Source organism: Peromyscus maniculatus, chromosome 6 (genome assembly GCF_049852395.1).
Source record: "Peromyscus maniculatus bairdii isolate BWxNUB_F1_BW_parent chromosome 6, HU_Pman_BW_mat_3.1, whole genome shotgun sequence".
NCBI classification, from domain to species: domain Eukaryota; kingdom Metazoa; phylum Chordata; class Mammalia; order Rodentia; family Cricetidae; genus Peromyscus; species Peromyscus maniculatus.
Genome location: NC_134857.1, coordinates 112,728,983 through 112,749,676, shown reverse-complemented (window position 1 = coordinate 112,749,676; position 20,694 = coordinate 112,728,983). Strand labels below are relative to the sequence as shown.

Below are 20,694 nucleotides of genomic sequence, written 5' to 3'. Positions count from 1 at the left end.
CTCCATCTATCTTTATACGAGTGTCATGATTTCATGATTTTTTTATAACTTCAGGTTTTTATGAGAATTTTATATATGAGTATGTGTTTACACCATTTCCACCTTCCCTGTTTCTTCTCCAACTTTGTCTCTGTCACTCCACCTCTCAAATTCATGGCCTGTTCTTTAATTACACACACACACACACACACACACACACACACACACACACCAAACCAAACAAAAACCCCACTGAATCCATTTTGCATTGCCTCTGTGGGTAGTGTCTAGGGGTGTCCACTTGGGATTAGATAACCTATCAGGCGACTCATTCCTGGTGAAAACTGATTCTCTCTCAACAGCCATAGCTCCCTGTAGGGTTTTCATCTTGGGGCCGGGCCTTGCGGTATTTCCCCCGTCTGAGGTTGGCTTGATGATGTGATGGGAGCTGTTTCTTTGCCATGTGTAGAAGAGACTATCTTGAAGAAAACATCCTAGCCGCCTGGATCTTACAATCTGTACCTTCTTCAATACTGCCTGAGCCTTGGGCCTTGTGTTGTAGCTGTATCAGCTGGGGTGGGCACACAGCAGTCTTTGTATTTTGACCAGTCATGGATTTCTGCAGTTGTCTTCATTGCTGCTAACAGAAGCATTGTGACTAGGAGTGAGACTACCCCTATCTGTGGGTTGAAGGTTAAGTGTTTAGAATTCAGTTAGACAGAAGTGAGTTCTTCTATAGGGTCCATGACTTCACCAGACATGGGTGGTTGGCTATGTTTACAGTACTAGGCATGAATTCTCTTCCACTGAGCAGGCCTTCAGTCCACTTAGATAGCTGTTGGTTAACCACAAGATAAAGATGCCACTGTTGCACCTCTGTGGATCTGTTTTGTGCTGGTCATTTTTGTGGCTCATGGCCTTTACAGCTGACTACAACTATTGATTGCTTCTCTCCCTTGGTAGCTTGGCCTACAGATACTATTGAAGCTAGTCCTCAGGGAGGAGGCTTCCAGGTCAGTTCTAGCTCAGATCCTCCAAGTCCTGTGACTGAAGTATGTGGTCTCTTTAAAATCCAATCTTGCCTATAAGTCCTGGGAGGTAGGCAAGGGCGATGGCACTGGCCTGTATTGTTCTGGGAGACTGCAGCTTTAAATTTAAGGTGACGATTTAAAGTTAAATTTAAAGAAATGGATGTAAAGAAATAGAATTTAAATAAATCTTTGAAATAAATGTAAAGATTTTAATAGACAGAAATGTGAATATCTCAATTTACTTTCCAAAGTGTGTATACTTGAGAAGGGTACATTTTGTTGTGTACTAGCAGTATCTCAATGTAGAAGTGTTATTTTAAAAGACCCTGAAGTAGGAATAAGATTGGAAATGAGTAATAGCAAAGTCAGAGTAATGGCAATAGAAATTCGATAGGTGACTTCAGAGAGATGTGGTGTTTATTGTTCTAGAAACAAATGAGTGCTTGATTTCTAGATCCATGGGTATACCTGTATCTCTAGTAAAGTGATTTTTCCCTTTATTTTGGGACCCAAATTCAGTTAGTTTTCATAGTAAAAAGTAATCTCATAGATAACTGTTATCAAATAGTTAAAGGTGAATTATCAGCAATTTTTATTATATTTTACTTGTTTCGTTATGTTTTTGTTTTCTCTTGAAAAAGATGGGCATTCTTAATGTTGCCTACTCTGGTCTCACTCGTGGGGTCAAGTAATTCTCCTACCTCAGATTTTGTAGTGCTGAGACTTCTAGATGTACACCACCATCCCTCGCTATAAATTTTCTTTAAATGGGCTTCCTAGAGATGATAATATCTGAACAGTGATCGTCTATGTTGTGGGATGTGGATTCACATTTCATGATTGGAAGAATATAAATCCATATATTTGCCATGCCAATATCTGTAGAACAAAGAATAAATTTACAGATTTTGGTTGTTTGTTGGTTGACTTGAGATAAATCTTATACAACCCAGGCTGGCTTTTATCTCCAGATCCAAGTGCTGGGATTAAAGCAGTGTTTCACCATGCCTAGCTTTAGATGCATAATTTCTAACATAGGAGAGAACCCTGGAGGACAATTTAATGACTTAAAAAATTGTTCTTCTTTAAAATTTTAGAATCTATTAGAGATACGACCACGGATAAACTGATAGGGTTATATTCTGCGGTACGCGTTATGTTGACAGTTTTTAGGTACATTGAATGAAGCTTGCAGTTTAAATAGGTGGTTTTCATGTGTAAAGATAGACATTGATGATGGACAGTGGAAAATCTTTTTTTTTTAATAATTTCTATAAATTTGTTTATTGATAAAGTTTTGTTTTCAAGTGATTTTTCTCTATTATACCGTGTGTGTATGTTTAGCCTGCCTGTATATATTTGTACCACATACTTGCTTGCTACCAGAGTAAGTCAGAAGAGGACATTGGATTCCCTGTAACTACTGTTAAGGATGGTTGTTAGTCACCATGTGGGTTTTGGAAACAAACCCACCAAGGTCTTCTGCAGGAGTGACAAATACTTTTAACTCCTAAGCCATTTCTTTGGTCCTGGCCTACTATATTTATTGACTTATTACTTTTATATGTTTTCAGCATTACTTTTTATTACTTCAATTAAAAAATAATAGCAATGTACTGATTTCAAAATAACATTTTGAACAGGAATTTTATATTTTTACAACATTTTGTATTTTTTATGTAACTAGATATTTGGGTACACATATGATTAATTTTAATTACCTTTGTTAGTGTAAAAAATAGAAATGTGGGCTTTGAAAACAGGATTTTCTTAGTGCACTAACTTGGAAAGCTTACTTCCTTTTCTAGGAAAAAGGCATTGAAGCGATCTTTTCTCCGCACCCCTGTCCTTCCTGGACCCTTGACTGGAAAAACCTTCCTGCTGCTGTCAGCCCAAAGGAAGGTGAGCTTTGGTTTGCTTGTTGGTGTAAGGTTTTAAGTTCAATCTGGGTACTCACTTCAGAGCCATCTTCCCATACTCAAAATGTCCCTTTGGCTGTATTTAATATTCTAATGATATATCTGCCATCCAGTGGGTTTTCATTTCATTTTTATTTTTAGATTTTTCATATCACTCAGATTTAATGTTTTCTACATTTTCCTACATTGACTTCATTAATTCTGTTTTTCTTTGATGACATAGTTTAAAACAAATCTTAAGTATTATATTTTAGGATGTACAAATGACATCATCAATAACTACAATTCCATTTATCACACTTAATAAAAATTAGGAAAATTCATTCATCATCTAGTAATTTATAAAATTTTCCTCATCTGTTTAAAATCTCGTTTTAAAGAAATATCTCTTTACTGCTTGGTGTTTATTTTAACAACTATATGTTTTATTTTCTTAAATTATATTTGGTTTGTTTTAAATAAATTTTTTCATGGTCATATTTCAGTTTGCTGATTTTATGATTTTTATGTTGGATACTTATTCTAATAGTTAATCGTGGTGTTCTAATTCTGTTATAATTTCTTTTGGTGAGTACACTCCTAATTACTTACTTTCTTGTGGATTTTGTAGTGTTAGAGTATGAATTCAGTTTGGCATTACCTTAATCTGTGGTTCTCTCGACAGTTTTGGGTTAAGGGTAAATCTTACAGAGTTAATATTTCCTCATTTCCAGCATCTCCAAATGTAGAACTTAAGACTGTCATCGTTAGCCTTTCAGCTTCCAGTTCTGTCTGTCTGTCTGTCCTCCTTTGTTGCTGGCTGGGACTTTTATGTGTGTTTTCTCAGGTTACCGCTTTCAGTGTTTCGCTTTTCTGTAGTCATGGTTTCCCCAGCTCTGCAGAGACACAGGAGCTTCTCGTCTCCATCCTGCTATTCCAGGGCAGGTCCTTAATAGGTAGAAATGTCCTCAGGGCAGCCTTGGTGCCGATTCAAGGTTAGTGCACCAATTTTCAGCCCTTCACCCTTTTAAAAAACTTGATGGATTTTCCTTACTTTTAGAAACTCCTTTAAACATGTAAAGGGAACTTGTTGATTTTTAAATACTGTTTAAAGTGCCTTTTTAGGTGGAAAAAAATTTCAGCATAGATCAAAGGTTTATTTCTTCAATTATTCTCTTGTTCTTTAGTTTTCTTTTTGTTGCAAGTGAGTTTTAAAAGTATATTTTATTAGCTCTTTGAGAATTCCATTCAAAGTGTTTCGATCATATTCATTGCACATCTTCCAACGATTCCCAGGTCCCCTCCCGCATGTTCTACTCATTCAACATTGTATTTCTTAAACCCATGAAAAACACCGTGTGCTTCCCAAATAGTCTCTGAAGTGTGGGCTTCCACTGGAGCATGGTCTACTTACCAGGTCTACACACTTAGAGAAAGCTGACTCTCCCCATCTCCGCAGCCAGCAGTTACCAATAGTAGGGGTGAGACTTCATGTCCAGCTCCTCTCTCCATACTGGGATCTGGTCTTTCTTGGGCTGGCCCAAGTCTTGCACATCCCATCACAACTGCCATGAATTGACATATGTTGCTATGTCCAGAGACACTGTTTCTGACCATGTCTTTTGCCCTCAGAAGGCAAGGGCAGGCGGATCTCTGTGAGTTCAAGGCCAGCCTGGTTTACAGAGGGAGTTCCTGGACAGCCAAGACTATAGAGAAACTCTGTCTCAAAAAACAAACAAACAAAAGCAATAAAAGGCACATTAATGATACAGGTAAAAAAATATTCTTGACATTTTTTGTTTATAATTTAATAACTTTTGAATTTTTTGGTATTTAAAAAACTAAAAACACACTAGGAAAAGTGAGACCAAAGGTTTTGGGGTTTTTTTTTTGTTTTTTTTTTAAACTGAGGAAAATTTCCCAAACATAAATGGATTTTTAAAATTTTTCTAAAGTTATGCTTAACTATGAAATAAAAAATCTGGGCATATTTAACTCAGAATTCTGCAAATTTATTACTGTTTTCTTTGTTGAGAGTGAAGTTCTCAGCAAACACTTAATTTTATTTTTCCTCTTATCTGAAGTTAAGTGCCTCAGAAATAGTGTATATAAACACAAAGTGTCCATGAACTTGTTTAGAACATAATAAGATTGCAATGAAGAGGTTTTTTATTTGCTTAGCAGTATTCTTGACTCAGTCCCAGAACAATGATAAACATTGATAAGCATAATAGGAATATAAAATGTTACAGTCACCCTAGAAAATCCTTTGGGAATTTCTATTCTTAAAATTAATTAGTTTTTATTAATTAATTTTTATTTTTAAATTTTGTGTAATATATTTTGATCATATTCTTTTTACTCTACAACTCATCCTTACCTCCCTCTGCACACAGCTTCATGTTTTTTCTCTCCCAAAAAGAAAAAGGAAAAAAAGAAAACAAATGTCAAAGCACACGTAATCCATAGGAAAAAATACCAGGCCGAACTAAGCAAACTAGAAAGCTCACACAAATGCAGAGTCCGTGTGGCGACCACTCCTGGTCATGGGCCTGCCCTGGAGTGTGCTTGGCTTACCCGGTGTCGCTCCATTGGAGAACACTGATTCTTCTCTCAGCAGGGATCAGTTGTACATGGCTTCCTGGTAAGGAGTGGGACACTGTGCCCATTTTTCCTTCTCCGTGCTTGGGTTTGTGTCTTGCTTGAGTGTGTGCAGGTCTTATGTATGCTGTCAGAGTCTCTGTGAGTTCCTACGTGTGTAAGGCCTGTTGGGTCTGGAAGATGCTGTTTCCTTGGAATCGTCCACCGTTTCTGGCTGCTGCCAACCTTTCACCTCCTGTGCTGCACAGATCCCTGAGCCTTGAGGGAAGGTTTGATAAAGGCGTCCTATTTAGGCCTGAGTTGCTCCTAAGTGCCTTCCTCTCTGAACATTTTCCACTTGTGGGTTTTTCCCAAGGGCCTGTGACCTATCTCTGATTCTTGGCCACATGAGCAGTGCCAGGTATAGATTCTATCCATGAAGTGGCCCTTAAGTCCAAGGGAAAGTGGTTGGTAAGTCACAGGGTTTGTCGCTAGGTGCAGTTCTTTTTCCCGTCCAGTAGCTTTAGAAGTACCCCCAGCACTACACTTCCAGGAATGCTTGTCAATACCGTTGCCCTCTAGTTGGACACCAGCTCAATTTCTCCATGTTCATGACCTAAGTGTTGTCTTGAGCAATGGGGCCTTGCTGTCTGATGGTGGAGGGTAACCAATAGCTTGGCAATAGCCTGTGGGTTATGGGACTCCTTTGGCCAATAACTCAACAAGATGCAATCTGGAATGGGGCAGGGGGCAGGGTTTCTTAGAGTTTTAAGTTGTCTAGTTGGAGCACTTGTCTCCTCCATTACAGGGTGACTCCATTTCCATTTCTTTCATATATGTGTGTGTTTTAGGGAGCTTCTATAGAAGTAGGTTTTCATATATCTTTTCAAAAGGCCTTTAGTGTGGATAAGCAAGTACCATGTAGTCCGATGTAGAGTCCTTTGGGTATGTGCCCCAGACTGGTAAAGCTGAATCTTGTGGTAGATCAGTTTTCAGCCTTCTGGGGAACATCCACATTGATTTTCATCGTGCCTTTACAAGTTTGCGCTCCCACTGGCAGTGAGTAAGTGTGCCCTTTTCCCTTCAGCCTTGCCAGCAGCTGCTGTCATATATTTTGTTAATGTTGGCCATTCTGACTAGGGTAAGATGAAATCTCAAAGCGGTTCGAATTTGAATTTCCATGATGGCTCAGGGTGTTGAACTTTTAAAAAGTGCTCTTAGCCATTTGTGTTTCATCTTTTGAGAACTCTGTTTAGTTCTGTATCTCATTTTTAATTGGGTTGTTTTGTTTTCTTGGTGTTTGATTCTTTTTTTTTTTTTTTTTTTGAGTTCTTGGTATATTTTAGTATTTTCCTATGCCAATGAATTCAAGCCTATTCCCCACTTTCTTTTTATCTGATTCAGCGTGTCTGGTTTAATGTTGAAGTCCTTAGTCCATTCGGAGTTGAGTTTTGTGCAGGATAATAGATACAAATCTATTTTAATTGTGCCCCCTAAGTTTGAGTATGTGTTTTCGTTTTCATTCAATTCTAAAAATAATTTAATTACTTTCTTAGTTTCTATCTTGACTCAATTTTCATTTACCTGTGAATTGTTCTGTTTCTCCAGCACACTATGTGACTTAAAATCTTAAAACCACATAGTGTATGGCTCATTTTATTTTACTTAACTTTTATAGACAAGATCTTACTATGTAGCCCTGGCTGGCTTAGAACTGTATAGCTTGGGCTTACTTGGAACTCACAGATATCCATTTGCCTCTGCCTTTTAAGTGCTAGGATTAAAAAGGAATGGGCCACCAACATGGTGGCCCTTTGTTTCAATCATTTTTGTATCTTTTGTTTTTGTTTTTTTCTATTGTAAATCATGAAACTAGATTACCTTCTTTTCTTTTTTTAAAAGTGTATTAACTGTGGTGTATAATCAAAGGGCAAATAGATAAGTGTGTTTTTTCTCTACTGTAGATGGATGTGTTATGATTTTTTTTTTTTACTTTTACTGATTCTTTGTGGATTTCACATCATGCATTCTGATTCCAGTTATCTCCCCATCTCCTCACATCTGACCTCTGCGCTTGCAACCTGTCTCCAAATCAAGACAAATTTAAAAGGAAACCCCTCCAAAAAAATACAAACAAAATAGAGAAACAAAACAAAACAAAACAAAAAGAATCTTATTGTAGAAGCTGTAGTTTGTCCCATTGACACACAGTTTACTGTTCAGTCCATCTTTACTAGGAACTGTTCATTGCCTGAGTCATTGGTCTGGCCCTGGGCATCTGTTTCTGCTCCACCACTGATAATGGGCCCTCCCTGGGGCTCCTCTTGGCTGTCCTGTTGTTGTCCTGTGTCATGGAGATCCTGCTGTTTCTGATCTGTAGGTTCATCCCTTCACATGCTCCAGCAGTTCATAGATTTGGTGGAGTGGACCAACTATTAGCCCTGGTTCTGTGCCTGGGTGGTAGCTGGGTTGGTTAGCTTCCGGGACATTCTTCTGTTCTCAGGACAGCCTTTAAGAACCCTTTTTATAGATCTTCACAAGCGGAGACCAGATGGCTTATTTCCCAGAAAAGTTTTAAACAGCCAGTGTCTAAAGCTGATGATATTATATGTTTTAAGAGGATTTTTGAAAATAGTATTTGATATGAGGAAATATCTACATGATTATACATTTACCTGAAGTTTATTTTCATTAAGACGCATGTACAATTAAATGACAAGTTGAGTACTACTGAGCAATGAAGGGGATTTGGATCGGTTTCTATTCCCATGGACTCACTTGTTACTACACTAAGAAGATGTTAGAGTCTATGCTAGCTATTTTAGAATTGTTATGAACGTGTTGATACGGAACTTAGATTACAGATTCAAAAATGGCTACTTAGTTGTATTTTACAGAGGTTGTATTGCATCAAAAGAGTAAAGTAGGATTTGGGTGAGTGAGGAAATTCTTGTTTCTGATACCCAGCACTAGGCAAGGCTTCTGATGCTTCCTCATTTGATGCTGAAGTGCGGTCGTGGAGGGACACTGCCATCCAGAGACCTTCCTGGGCCTTCTGAGCATCTTCTTGTCTCACCATGTAACAGTAGCATTCACCTCCTCTTAGGGCTGGGGATGTGTGTGCACTTCAAGAAAGTGGCTTCCGGGAACTTTCATCTTTTTTATTAGTTTTCCCATCATCACAGGTAATTTGTACTACAGTTAATGGACTTTGATGCTTTAAAATGAGGCAGCTTTTGCTGGAAAATTATAAATATTTCAACTCTTAATGGGTAAATTTTTGTTTTAAGTAGTGTTCAAGTTACTGTGTGACATTATGAGAATTAGGGAAAAACCTTTTGCTCTGAACCAAAGATACTTGTAACAGTGTTGATTTGCAGACCTCGGCATCACTCCCATTGGAGAGGAAAGGACGGGCTGCAGAAAACTGTATACACTTTCCCAGAAACCGCTGAAAGACAACTTTGTTTCTAGTTAACTAAAGTAATGCTATTTTACACACTCAGAAAGGAGTATTCGCTCACATAATTGGACTCATTTCTTTATACATTTTTAAGCATTTCACAGTAAATAGCATAGTTTTTAAACTTAAAACTTCTTGATATGGTTAAACATGCCAGAAATATTTTTTATATCTAAGTGGTCATAATTATATTTGGAGATAAAACCATTAATAATGAGTGTCCTTACTTTTCTGCTTATAAAAACTAATGAGCATTAGGTCTTGGTTACATTGGCATGCTCTGTGCTCTTCCAGACTGTTATAATAAAATCAGCTCAACTACACAATGAACTATTCTCGTCTGTGCTTTAAAGCACTTCCTCTCAGTACCCAGATTCATTCATTATTTTATTTAATTAGGCCAACTCCCATTGCAGAGAAACCTGACGCAAGGAGACTCCCTAAGAGCTGTGCAAGCACAGTGTCTCACAAGCACTGAAGCAATGTAGTTGTCCGGGATTGATTTATCAGAAAGAAAAACAGTATCCTTAAGCACAGCGTAAAAAAGGTAGTTATAATTAGAAAGCGGTATTTAATAGCATACATATACAGGACTAGTAGTGAACCATATAGTGTATATAGATATATATTTTATAGACTTATTTGTAGAGAAATTGTTTTTATGTAGGAACCTGTACTTACATTTATAATTTGACCATATTCTTTATTCATAAATATAAAAATTTTTTATCATTTCTATACAAAAGTAGACATGTTATATTTGATCACACAGACTGCATTTCATTTTTTATTCCTAGGACATTCCTTTATCTTAAAGACAAGTTATTTTCTATTAAGACTTTCCTCTGGCATATTGCTATGAGAAAATGGAAGTATTTTGTGGCAGTATCCACATTTAACAAACTAGATATTTAAAGATTTATTGATAGAAGGTTCCACAGGGCCACAGTTATGTTTCCTCATATTCTTTCTCTGTCTCTCTCTGTCTCTCTCTCTCTCTCACACACATACACACACACACACACACACACACACACACACCTCTTTATGACCTAAATAATGCCATCACTTAAAATTTCACAAAGATTTTAAAGGAGCTCTGACAATGGGCTCTTCAGTGTTCAAATGCATTTGATGTCGGAGGACAAAGAAACATCTTCAGGAGTTCATGCAATAAACCTTCAGAGTAGGTTGGTTTGGAGTGGCATTCTGGAGATAGCTGTAAGGGAAACTGGGGGAATTCAGAACCAAGGAAGATGTTAGGCATCACCTGCAATAAGAAAGTCAAAGCTGTTGGAGAGGTTAGGTAACTAACACTCATTATGTGACACACAGAAAAACACATGTCTATCAATTAGCTGAACTGAGACTCAGGGTCTCCATATCCTGTGCACCATGATGCAGTCATCACTTTCAGCACATCTCTGCCTGTGACCCACACTGTACAGTTAGGACAGTACTAACTGTATTGCTACTGCCCAAATAAAATTAAAATGTAGTCACTTAGAGAAAGGAAGCCTAATGACATTAGAGTATTTTAGAATAGTTGATCTTCCATAAGCTACTTAAGTTCATACAGAACTGCCTCTAACAGTTGCTTTTAGTAATCAAACCTGTTCTAGACAATTGGTGCTCAATATGACCATTCATAAAATTCCAAAGGTGTGAGGAGGAAGGTTCAGCAACTAAGTAGACAGTTACTCTGTAAAAGCATCCTATAAGTAGATTTTTCTATGTTTTTGGTAATTCCTCAGAGAATGTGAACATTTTTGCTGTTCATGATACTTACTGATTTCTAAAGCAATTTTATAAGTTTATTTTTACCATAATAAATATTCATGAGCTTCTGCTTCATTTCGCTTTCACTGACATTAACTCACAGAATTAAAAACAAAACAACAAAAACAGCCAATTTAATAGCTCATAAAGATAATTCATTATTTTGCCTGGCGGTGGTGGCACACACCTTTAATCCCAGCACTCAGGAGGCAGAGTCAGGTAGATCTCTGTGAGTTCGAGGCTAGCCTGGGCTACCAAGTGAGTCCCAGGAAAGGCACAAAGCTACACAGAGAAACCCTGTCTCAAAAAACAAAACAAAACAAAACAAAACAAAAAAAAGATAATTCCTTATTTTATTTTTCTGTTTTTTGGCATAGCAAGGTTGAGGTACCATAGCAAGGTATATTCAGGTACCAGATTTTGCTTAATAACTGTGTCTTGTCAATTTAAATGGATTCTTAAACAAATAAATGTATTAATCTTATCTTTATTTGCTAAAAACATTTTTGAGATTGTTGACTTTTTAGTTTCAGTTAACATATTTTTCTCAAATAGAATCAAACCATAAGCTTTGTATTTTAACTCCACTTGTATATAGAAAACCGTTGCAATAGCCGGTAGTTTCTGGTAGTTCTTTGAATTGACAGCATCAGATAGGTAAAGCAATATACAGCTTGATCTCATAAGTCAGGTGGTAATGATCAGATCAGAAATATTAAGAATTTGGAGGGTGGAGATACATGCTGTTTGTTGAACATTCCTGGATGAGGAGTTCATAGGATCACTGAGAAAGGATTTTATTAGAAGAATTATAGATGAAATAAATGTAAGCATAATGGGGAGCTTGGAAGGGAGCTCAGGCCAGAGCACCAGAGATAGCATGGTGGGATTTCTGGAGAAGGAAAATCCAAGCCCAATGGCAAAAGAACGGTTCTCTTAAACCTTTCTGAGGGTGGGAGTAGTTTCACAGCACCAGCCCACACCTAGGCTGATTCTCAGGCAGGAGGCAGGTGGAGGAGCAGGGTGTGTGGCCACCAGTAACCCCTTCAGTATAAACTCACTTCTCCAGATAACGAAGTCTGGCCTGACACCTGGAAGTCTAGCTAGAGACTCAGACAGTGTCTTAGTACCTGCTGCTGTTAGAGGAGAAGGCTGCTGTAGCATGGGGCTTCTGAGGCTGGAGCAGCAGCTGGATCCTAACTTTACACTCTTACATGTATTATATCCCTGCCAAGTTTTGTTGGTTTTGTTTTCGTTTTATTGTTTTTGTTTTGTTTTGAGACAGGGTCTCTCTATGTAGCTCTGGCTGTTCTGGAACTCACTATGTAGATAGGCTGGCCTTGAACTCACAGAGATCTACTACATTTGTTTTTATGTATCTATTTAGCAAAGACATTAAATTGCCAGTGTGTTTTCATCATACTTTAGGAGCCAAAGAAATTTCCTTTAATTGTTGAAGGAAGATAACATGCCTGTTTAAAATGAATTGGTAATTCACCTGAACCCCACTGAAAGAAAGGCTCATGGAGCAGAGTGGAGGCCACTTGGCCCAGTTGCTGTTCCTCCTGCATGGTTGGCTGTCAGTGACTGTGTTTAACTTTAAATTAAAAGGGTGATTCTCTTCAGTTTGCTTTCCCCACAAAATAGATGGAGCTATGAGGGGACTCAGACCAAGATTTCATGTTTGTAAATCTAATGTCTATTGGAATGACCAGCACCAAGTCAGATTTAGTGACTGTCTTAGGGTTTCTATTTGCTGTGAGGAGACGCCATGGCCAGGACAACTCTTATAAAGGAAAATATTGAATTGGGATGGCTTACATTTTCAGAGGTTTAGTCCATTATTATCATGGTACAGTACGGTAGCATGCAACAGACATGGTGCTGGAAAAGTAGCTGAGAGTCCTACATCTTGACTCGCAGGCAACAGGAAGTGGTCTGAGACGCTGGGCATAGCTTGAGGATATATGAGACCTCAAAGCCCACCTCCCCAGTGACACACTTCCTCCAACAAGGCCACACCTCCTAATAGTGTCACTCCCTTTGGGGGCCAATTTCTTTCACAGCAACACAGTGAATAACAGAAATCATGTGGGAGGGTGGGCAGTGTGAGAGTTAACTGGAGTTATGAAACATGATATTGCATTTGTCTACTCTGAGTACTCTAGGAAGAAAACAGTAAAAATACAAAAGGGTTATCTTTGAGATGTGTAAAAATTGCTAAATGGTCTTATTAATTTAAAAAAAAAAAAAGAAAGAAAGAAAGAAAGAAAGAAAGAAAGAAACCAGAGCCAGATATTGGGGTTAAAACTGAGAGATCAGAGGAATAGGACAAGCCACAGCCAACCTTACCCCACTGACACCTCGGTCTCCAAAGAAACCTACTTCCTGTATATCTACGCCTATATGCCTTTCTGTCCCTGCAATCTCACTTCCTCTCTCTGCCCAGCTATATCACTTCCTGTCTGTCTGTACAAACCTCCAGACCTCTATGGTTGGTGCTGGGATTAAAGGCATGTGTCACCATGCCTGGCTCTGTTTCCCAGTGTGGCCTTGAACTCACAGAGATCTAGACAGATCCCTGCCTCCTGAGTGATAGGATTAAAGGCATGTGCTACTATTGCCTGATTTCTATGTTTAATATAGTGGCTGGCTTTTTTCTCTCTGATCCTCAGATAAGATTTGTTGGGGTGCACAAAGAAAATACCACCACATTTCCCACCCACCCCCCTTTTTTTTGGTTTTTCAAGACAGGGTTTCTCTGTGTAGCTTTGCGCCTTTCCTGGAACTCACTTGGTAGCCCAGGCTGGCCTCGAACTCACAGAGATCCGCCTGGCTCTGCCTCCCGAGTGCTGGGATTAAAGGCGTGCACCACCACCGCCCGGCTCATTTCCCCCTTTTTTGTCTAAAACACACACACACACACACACACACACACACACACACACACACACACACCAATATCTGGCTCTGTTTTTTTTTTTTATTAATAAGACCATTTATCAATTCTTCTTACAGAGATGTGATGCTTAAAAATGTGATCATAGTGCTACAACTCACTGTATATGGACTCAACAAGAATTAACTATTTTATTATAGTGAAACTTGTATTCTTTTTAAGGAAGAGCCACAAATACAATGCATGAATTACTCAAAAACAACCTTTAAACAATTAATTGTTATAAATTGTGTACCAAAATAGTAGAGAACACAGTATGGTAGTTGTTGCCATAATCTCGAGTAGGCATCTCTTTGGATTTGAGAAGCAGTGCCCGAACAGAACATATGTGTACTCTTTGCATTCATATGTGGAAGATCTGTGCTTTATGTAATCAAGGACTTTGGTCAGCCAGTAAAAGATGCATTTGCTGCTATTTGGAGGCAGAGGGAAGGAGGCAGGAGGGAGAAAAAGAGGAGAAAGACAGAGAGGGGGGCAAGCTGGAGATAGACAAGTGAGAATTTCAATCCATATTCAGTAAACTAGCTCTAAGTCAGGTGGCCTCTAGTAAGGCTTCCTATTTGAGGAATTCATATGAACAGGTAACTTCAATAAACTTACATTGCTTTGGTGTCTCTTAGAACTTTTCTTTTTAAGGAGTTAGTAAAAACTGTTTTGTGATACTTTCTTCTGAGACGTTGATCTTAATCAGCTTTTGTCAGCTGTGTCCCCTTTTAGATATAATTTCTTTGTTTCTTTAGGGACTATTGTGTCAGAAAGACAGAGGCAGCAGGTGCCATGAGATGCCAGAAAGAAGGGAAATTGGTTCATGTTTGGGCAAGTTTGCAAGCAGCTCAAGAGGGTCTTGACTTTGGCCACAGAGCAAGTAAGCGCTGGATTATCATTGGTTACCATTCTGTAGGAGAAGGCTCTGACTCAATTTATCAAACTTACTTTATTTACTGAACATAAAGCAGTATTTTCCTGGCTTATTCATTCTGTGAACTATTATTTGACTGTGGTATTTCATCTAAAGATTTTCTTTTCTTACTGAGTCCGTTGAACACCATTTTGTTCATAATATAAAAATGTGGTATTTCCATACAGTTGACTGCTGACTGGCTTGCTTTATCATTTCCTTCTTGGAGTATAACAATATAGGAATAAACTGTAGAAAGAAATGTGGTCAGAAGCAGTGAGAGACCACTCGTGTCTGTATTGTTGCTTGGTCACTTTCTTCTTGTGCCTTAAGTTGATGTCATCTGTCTGTGTCCGTGTGGTTTGTCACCCCTGTTAAATCTGTGTGAATCTGAACAGTCTATTCCTAGGTTGCTCTTTACTTGGGCATTTGCAGCTCAAGAGCTAGGGACCAAGTGGGAATGGGTCTCCCCACCAAAGAAGACAATTTCTAGTTGTGAGTAAGACAGCAGTACATGCCTTTACCTTGTTGTCAGGCTGGAGGTGTCTATATCTTCATTCCCTGAGGCCAGATTTCAGGTGTTTTCCCAAGGGGCTCTGTCACGTGGAAAATAGTCAGTCTTCCCTGAATAATTTCTGTCACCTAATAAATGATTCACATTGGAGCTGTCATCTCTATGGTGGGCACCTGACTAAGGGGATATATGAGTGACAGATTGTAATAATAAGTTTACCTGAAATCTTGGTTGAATGTGTTCTGAAACTGGAAGATTCTCCTTGATGGTTTTTAAGGGTATTAGCATTTTTAGTACCATGGCAAGCCACAGTTTATTCAGAGTTAGCTCCTTGTTGTGAGTCAGTTAGTGCCTAGTTTAGAGGAGATATACACAGAACACAGGACAAATAAGTCCTGGGTGGGTACGTCAAAGTGGATGTAGTTCTATACCTGACCTGCTGACATGTCTACCCTGTTACCTCAAAGAAAACAGAAGCAGGTGTTAATATTTTCCCAAAGAGTGGTTTGGTCGTGTTTGGTGGATTGTTTGTTGCAGAATAATATTGACATTTCAGAACTCTGGCTTGCCATTTACAGCAGCTGGTTTCTACTGATGAACTTTTTTCTTTTTGTACTTCCAGATACTCATAAGCTTTTAAAATTTGTTCACAGTTTTAAGTTGAATCATACCTTTATAGTTTGATTTTTCTTATAGTTCTATTTTTGTGTGGTACCTTGGGGGATGATGAATCTTTCCATCCTATAAAAATATGTAAAATACGACTTAGATTTTGAAAGATTAGTCAATCCATTTGCTTTAAATTTGTTAATAACAAACTTCACTTACCCAAGACAAACACATTTTATGTTATTTATGTGTATGGATGTTTTGCATGTGTATGTCTGTGTGCCTTATGTGTGTCTGGTGCCTGCAGAGGCTAGAGAGATCATGGGATCCCCTGGAATTGGACTTACAGACAGTTGTGAATCACAGTGTCAGTGCTGGGAATCAAGTCCAGGTCCTCTGAAAGAGCAACCAATGCTCTTAACTGCTGAGCTATCTCTCCAGCTCTGAAAATAAGTGACTTATACTGTGTCTACTGAGTATGTAGCATATTACCTCTATTTACATAACAAACAAGACAAACATATCAACTAGTGAAATATTTTGGTAAAATATAAAACCTGTCCAATGTTAAGTTTTTCAATAGCTTTAAAATATTTTATTACTGTTGTAGGTTCAAGTAAAATATATAAAGTGGAGTCTTATGTAACTATTAATTTATATTACTGTACATCTCCAGTAGATAATACTTATTTTTAACTCTGTAATAATTCATTTATTTATGAATGGCTATATCAGGTTTAGAGAAAGAAATGGTATATTAGTGTACTCATGCTGCCATAACAAGGTACCAGACTGGGTATGTTTAACAACGTAAATAAATTTTTTTCTTAGTTCTAGTGGCTAGAAGTCCAAAATCACATGGCCAGCCCATACATGGCTTTCTGGTGAAGATCCTCTTCCTGGAGTCCAGGAGGCTGCCCTCTTGCTCAGTCCTCATGTGGTCTCTCCTCCCAGGGTTTTGTTCTTTGCATATGAACATCAGTGCTCTTATACTTTAGCTCCACCCTCATTATGTCATTTTGCATAATCACCTCTTTAAAGATTCTATCTTTAAAGATACAGTTAAGTTGAAGGTTAAGTCTTTAGTGTGTGTGGTGTGTGAATTGGGCATGGAGATAATAATATAGTCAAAACAGTTTTTATTAGTGGTTATGAGCTAACAAGTTCCATGAATCTTACTCTCATAATATTCAACAAATGAACATTTGGCTAATGAATTTTTTTCTCTGTAAACTTCTGAGAATAAATTAGAAAGTATTTCATAACTCTACCATATCTTTCAAGGCTAGGCAAGAAAACAGACTAGTGAGTATGATAGCTTTCGGAAGTTGTTTTGCTTTGCCCTATATGTAGAGTGCATGGGACAAAGAGGTCTAGCAGTTGGTCTAACCATTTGTCTAACCGTTCTGGATGTTCCCGTGTAAGCTAGAATAGTCAATCACCTTAAGCCTCTGACTTAGGGTCCCACATCATGGTGAGTACTCATGACAGCAAACTGCTCACCTCTGGAGGAAGAAACCAGTGTCCCACAAGCACTTGTGAGGTCATGCCTCAAGTAACCTAAGGACCTCCCACCAAGCTCCACACCTCCAAATGGTCCACAGCACTTCTTAATTGGAACTATCCTACAGTCCAGTGCTTTAACACATGGACTTTGGGGAACAGTGCCTATATTCAAACAGTTCCAAGGAGATTGCTGCATTGTTGGCCTCGAAAGCCAGACTTCCTTGCATGTTGGGTGCAAATGTACAGGGTGATATAAGCCATTGAACACTTCGTAGTATTTGCTGTCTTTGTTCCTTTGACATTCTTTAGAGGTATTCTTTTATTTCTTATGTTGGAGAAGGAAGTGTTACTGGAGCCCTAGAACTGGAGTAGCTGGAACAAGGTGAAACTGGAGACAAGGACTGTCTGTATCAGCTAAAGTCACAGGGGATGGAGCTGTTGCAGGGATGGGAGGAGGGAGAAATGCCCCGCCTGGCCTGCTGCTGCCATCTTGGATTCTCCAGTAGCACTCACCACCTAAAACTACTGACAGACACAGATGTGGTGGTATTGTGTTCCCCAAAATATTGTGCACCCTATAAACTTACCTGGGGTCACAGACAGAACAGCCACAAGATACAAAGGCTAGAAAATGGTGGCACTCACACCTTTAATCCTAGCATTCTAGATGCAGAAATCTGTCTGTGCAAGGATAGAGCCAAGCATGGTGACTCACGCCTTTAATCCCAGAAAGCGAGCCTTTAATCCCAGAGAGTGATGGTAGAAAGCAGAAAGGTATATAAGGCATGAGGACCAGAAACTAGAAGCATTTGGCCTGGTTAAGCATTCAGGCTTTTGAGCAGCACAGTTCAGCTGAGATTCATTCTGGATGAGGACTCAGAGGCTTCCAGTCTGAGGAAACAGGACCAGCTGAGGAACTGGCAAGGTGAGGTTAGCTGTGGCTTGTTCTACTTCTCTGATCTTCCAGTGTTCACCCCAATAACTGGCCTCAGGTTTGATTTTATTAATAAGAATATTTTTTCCTTTTATTTTATTTTACAATACCATTCAGTTCTACATATCAGCCACGGATTCCCTTGTTCTCCCCCCTCCTGCCCCCTCCCCTTCCCCCCAGCTCACCCCCTATTCCCACCTCCTCCAGGGCAAAGCCTCCCCCGAAGACTGAGATCAACCTGGTAGACTCAGTCCAGGCAAGTCCAGTACCCTCCTCCCAGATTGAGCCAAGCATCCCTGCATAAGCCCCAGGTTTCAAACAGCTAACTCATGCAGTGAGCACAGGACCTGGTCCCACTGCCTAGATGCCTCCCAAATAGATCAAGCCAATCAACTGTCTCACCCATTCAGAGGGCCTGATCCAGTTGGGGGCCACTCAGCCTTTGGTTCATAGTTCATGTGTTTCCATTTGTTTGGCTATTTGTCCCTGTGCTTTATCCAACCTTGGTTTCAACAATTCACGCTCATATTAACCCTCCTCTTTCTCGCTAATTAGACTCCCGGCGCTCCACCCGGGGCCTAGCCGTGGATCTCTGCATCCAAATTCTTCAGTCCTTGGATGGGGTTTCTGGCACAACTATTAGGGTGTTTGGCCATCCCATCACCAGAGTAGGTCAGTTCCGGCTGTCTCTCGACCATTACCAGCAGTCTATTGTGGGGGTATCTTTGTGGATTTCTGTGGGCCTTTTTAGCACTTTGTTTCTTCCTTTTCTCATGTGGTCTTCATTTACCATGGTCTCCTATTCCTTGTTCTCCCTCTCTGTTCTTGATCCAGCTGGGATCTCCTGCTCCCACAGGCTCTCTTTCCCTCGACCCTCGTCCTTTATTACTCCCACTTATGTCCAGGTTGTTCATGTAGAGCTCATCCATTTCTCCGTCATTGGGCGATCCTCGTGTCTTTCTTGGGGTCCTGTTTTCCAGGTAGCCTCACTGGTGATGTGAGTAGCAGTCCAGTCATCCTTGTTCCACATCTAATATCCTCCTATGAGTGAGTACATACCATATTTGTCTTTCTGAGTCTGGGTTACCTCACTCAGGATGTTTTTTTCTAGATCCATCCATTTGCCTGCAAACCTCATGATGTCATTGTTTTTCTCTGCTGAGTAGTATTCCATTGTGTATATGTGCTACAATTTATTTATCCATTCTTCAGTAGAACTTTTAAGATTCATGCTACACACAGAGTTGGGAAACAGGAGTGTGGCTCCTTGGTGTGTAGAACAGAGCGAGTTTGGGATGGTGACTGGATATCAGAACAAAGGTCTGGGCTAACTGTTGGTTTATTTATACTAAAGATGCAAATGTTATTTTTCTTGATTAATCTTCACTCTTATAAATTACATTCATGACTATGGTTTCATAAAGTAAGACAGACTTCTGGTGAAAATCTACCTTTCTTGAGTTTTCACTGACTAGATGTGGAATGATTTAGCTCTCTTTTTCTTGTTGTCCATGAGGCGCAAAGGCACAGTGATCTAAGCCATCTACCCTCAGTGCTTTTGTTGTTATCAGCTAGCCTTGTTCTTTTTACATGGTTGCATGTAATACTCTGTTATCATACCCCAAACACCCTTCCTCGAATACTATTTTAATTTTATTGTAATACATTAATTCGTACACGGGATGGATTGCTATGTGAAAGAATTTATAAGTGTGTGACTCTTAAATTGTTTTTCAGTATTGCAGCATGGCAGTGTCTACATCCCATATGATAGAACCAGTATTTACCACTTTTGTCTACACTGAAATCATTTCCTTATGATCTCTTACTGCCTAGTTCACTTGTTGAGTCAGGGTAACTGGGTCAGCTGTTCTTTTGATCACTAGACTGTGGGTTTTCACATTGACTTCTTGGCAGCATTTTCTCTGTTTTGAACAGTTATACACATTTCTTTGTACATGCTTTAACAAAATTTGCTAAGTCTGCGTGAAGAAACTAGGAGACAACTGAACATGGACCATATTGATAAAACCTCTAAGCATTTTGTTTTCCCTCCTTAAACCGTTTAACCTGATGGTGGGCCTAGAATGGCCATCTTGAAAGGTCTTCTACGGGCTGCTTCTCAAACCCCAATTCACAGTAGTGTCCTATGTCATTCTCTTCTCTGAATTTGTAGATGCCACCCCCTCCTTCTCTCTCTCTCTCTCTCTCTCTCTCTCTCTCTCTCTCTCTCTCTCCCTCCCTCTCTCTCTCTCTCTCTCTCAGCATGTGTGTATGTATGTTTGTAAAGTTATTCTAACACATAGGCAATTAAGTTCTTAAAGTGGTTTCACATTTTACAATATTATAAGCATATTAAGATGTGAGGAAATGATTAGTTTTCTTTTTCATGAACGAATTCTATAGTTATTTGCTTTTTCTTTCAACTTAAAACATTTTTTTCACAAAAACTTTTTTTAAAAACTTTTTAAAAACTGTTTTTTGTAAAAATAGCATAATGTTTTTATCTGCTTTTGTCTGTATCTGCATATTTTATAGATACAG

General features: G+C 39.0%; 1 protein-coding gene across 8 annotated transcripts in view; it reads left to right on the top strand.

The window, feature by feature from the left end:
• Window positions 1-20,694, top strand: part of Gstcd (glutathione S-transferase C-terminal domain containing) — a 111,212-nt gene that overhangs the window by 29,518 nt on the left and 61,000 nt on the right. For all 8 annotated transcript variants that reach the window (XM_076575012.1, XM_076575009.1, XM_076575010.1 and 5 more), the window contains one exon: window positions 2,819-2,912. In XM_076575012.1, the coding sequence (XP_076431127.1) occupies window positions 2,819-2,912 (94 nt within the window). The remainder of the gene's footprint in view (window positions 1-2,818; window positions 2,913-20,694) is intronic.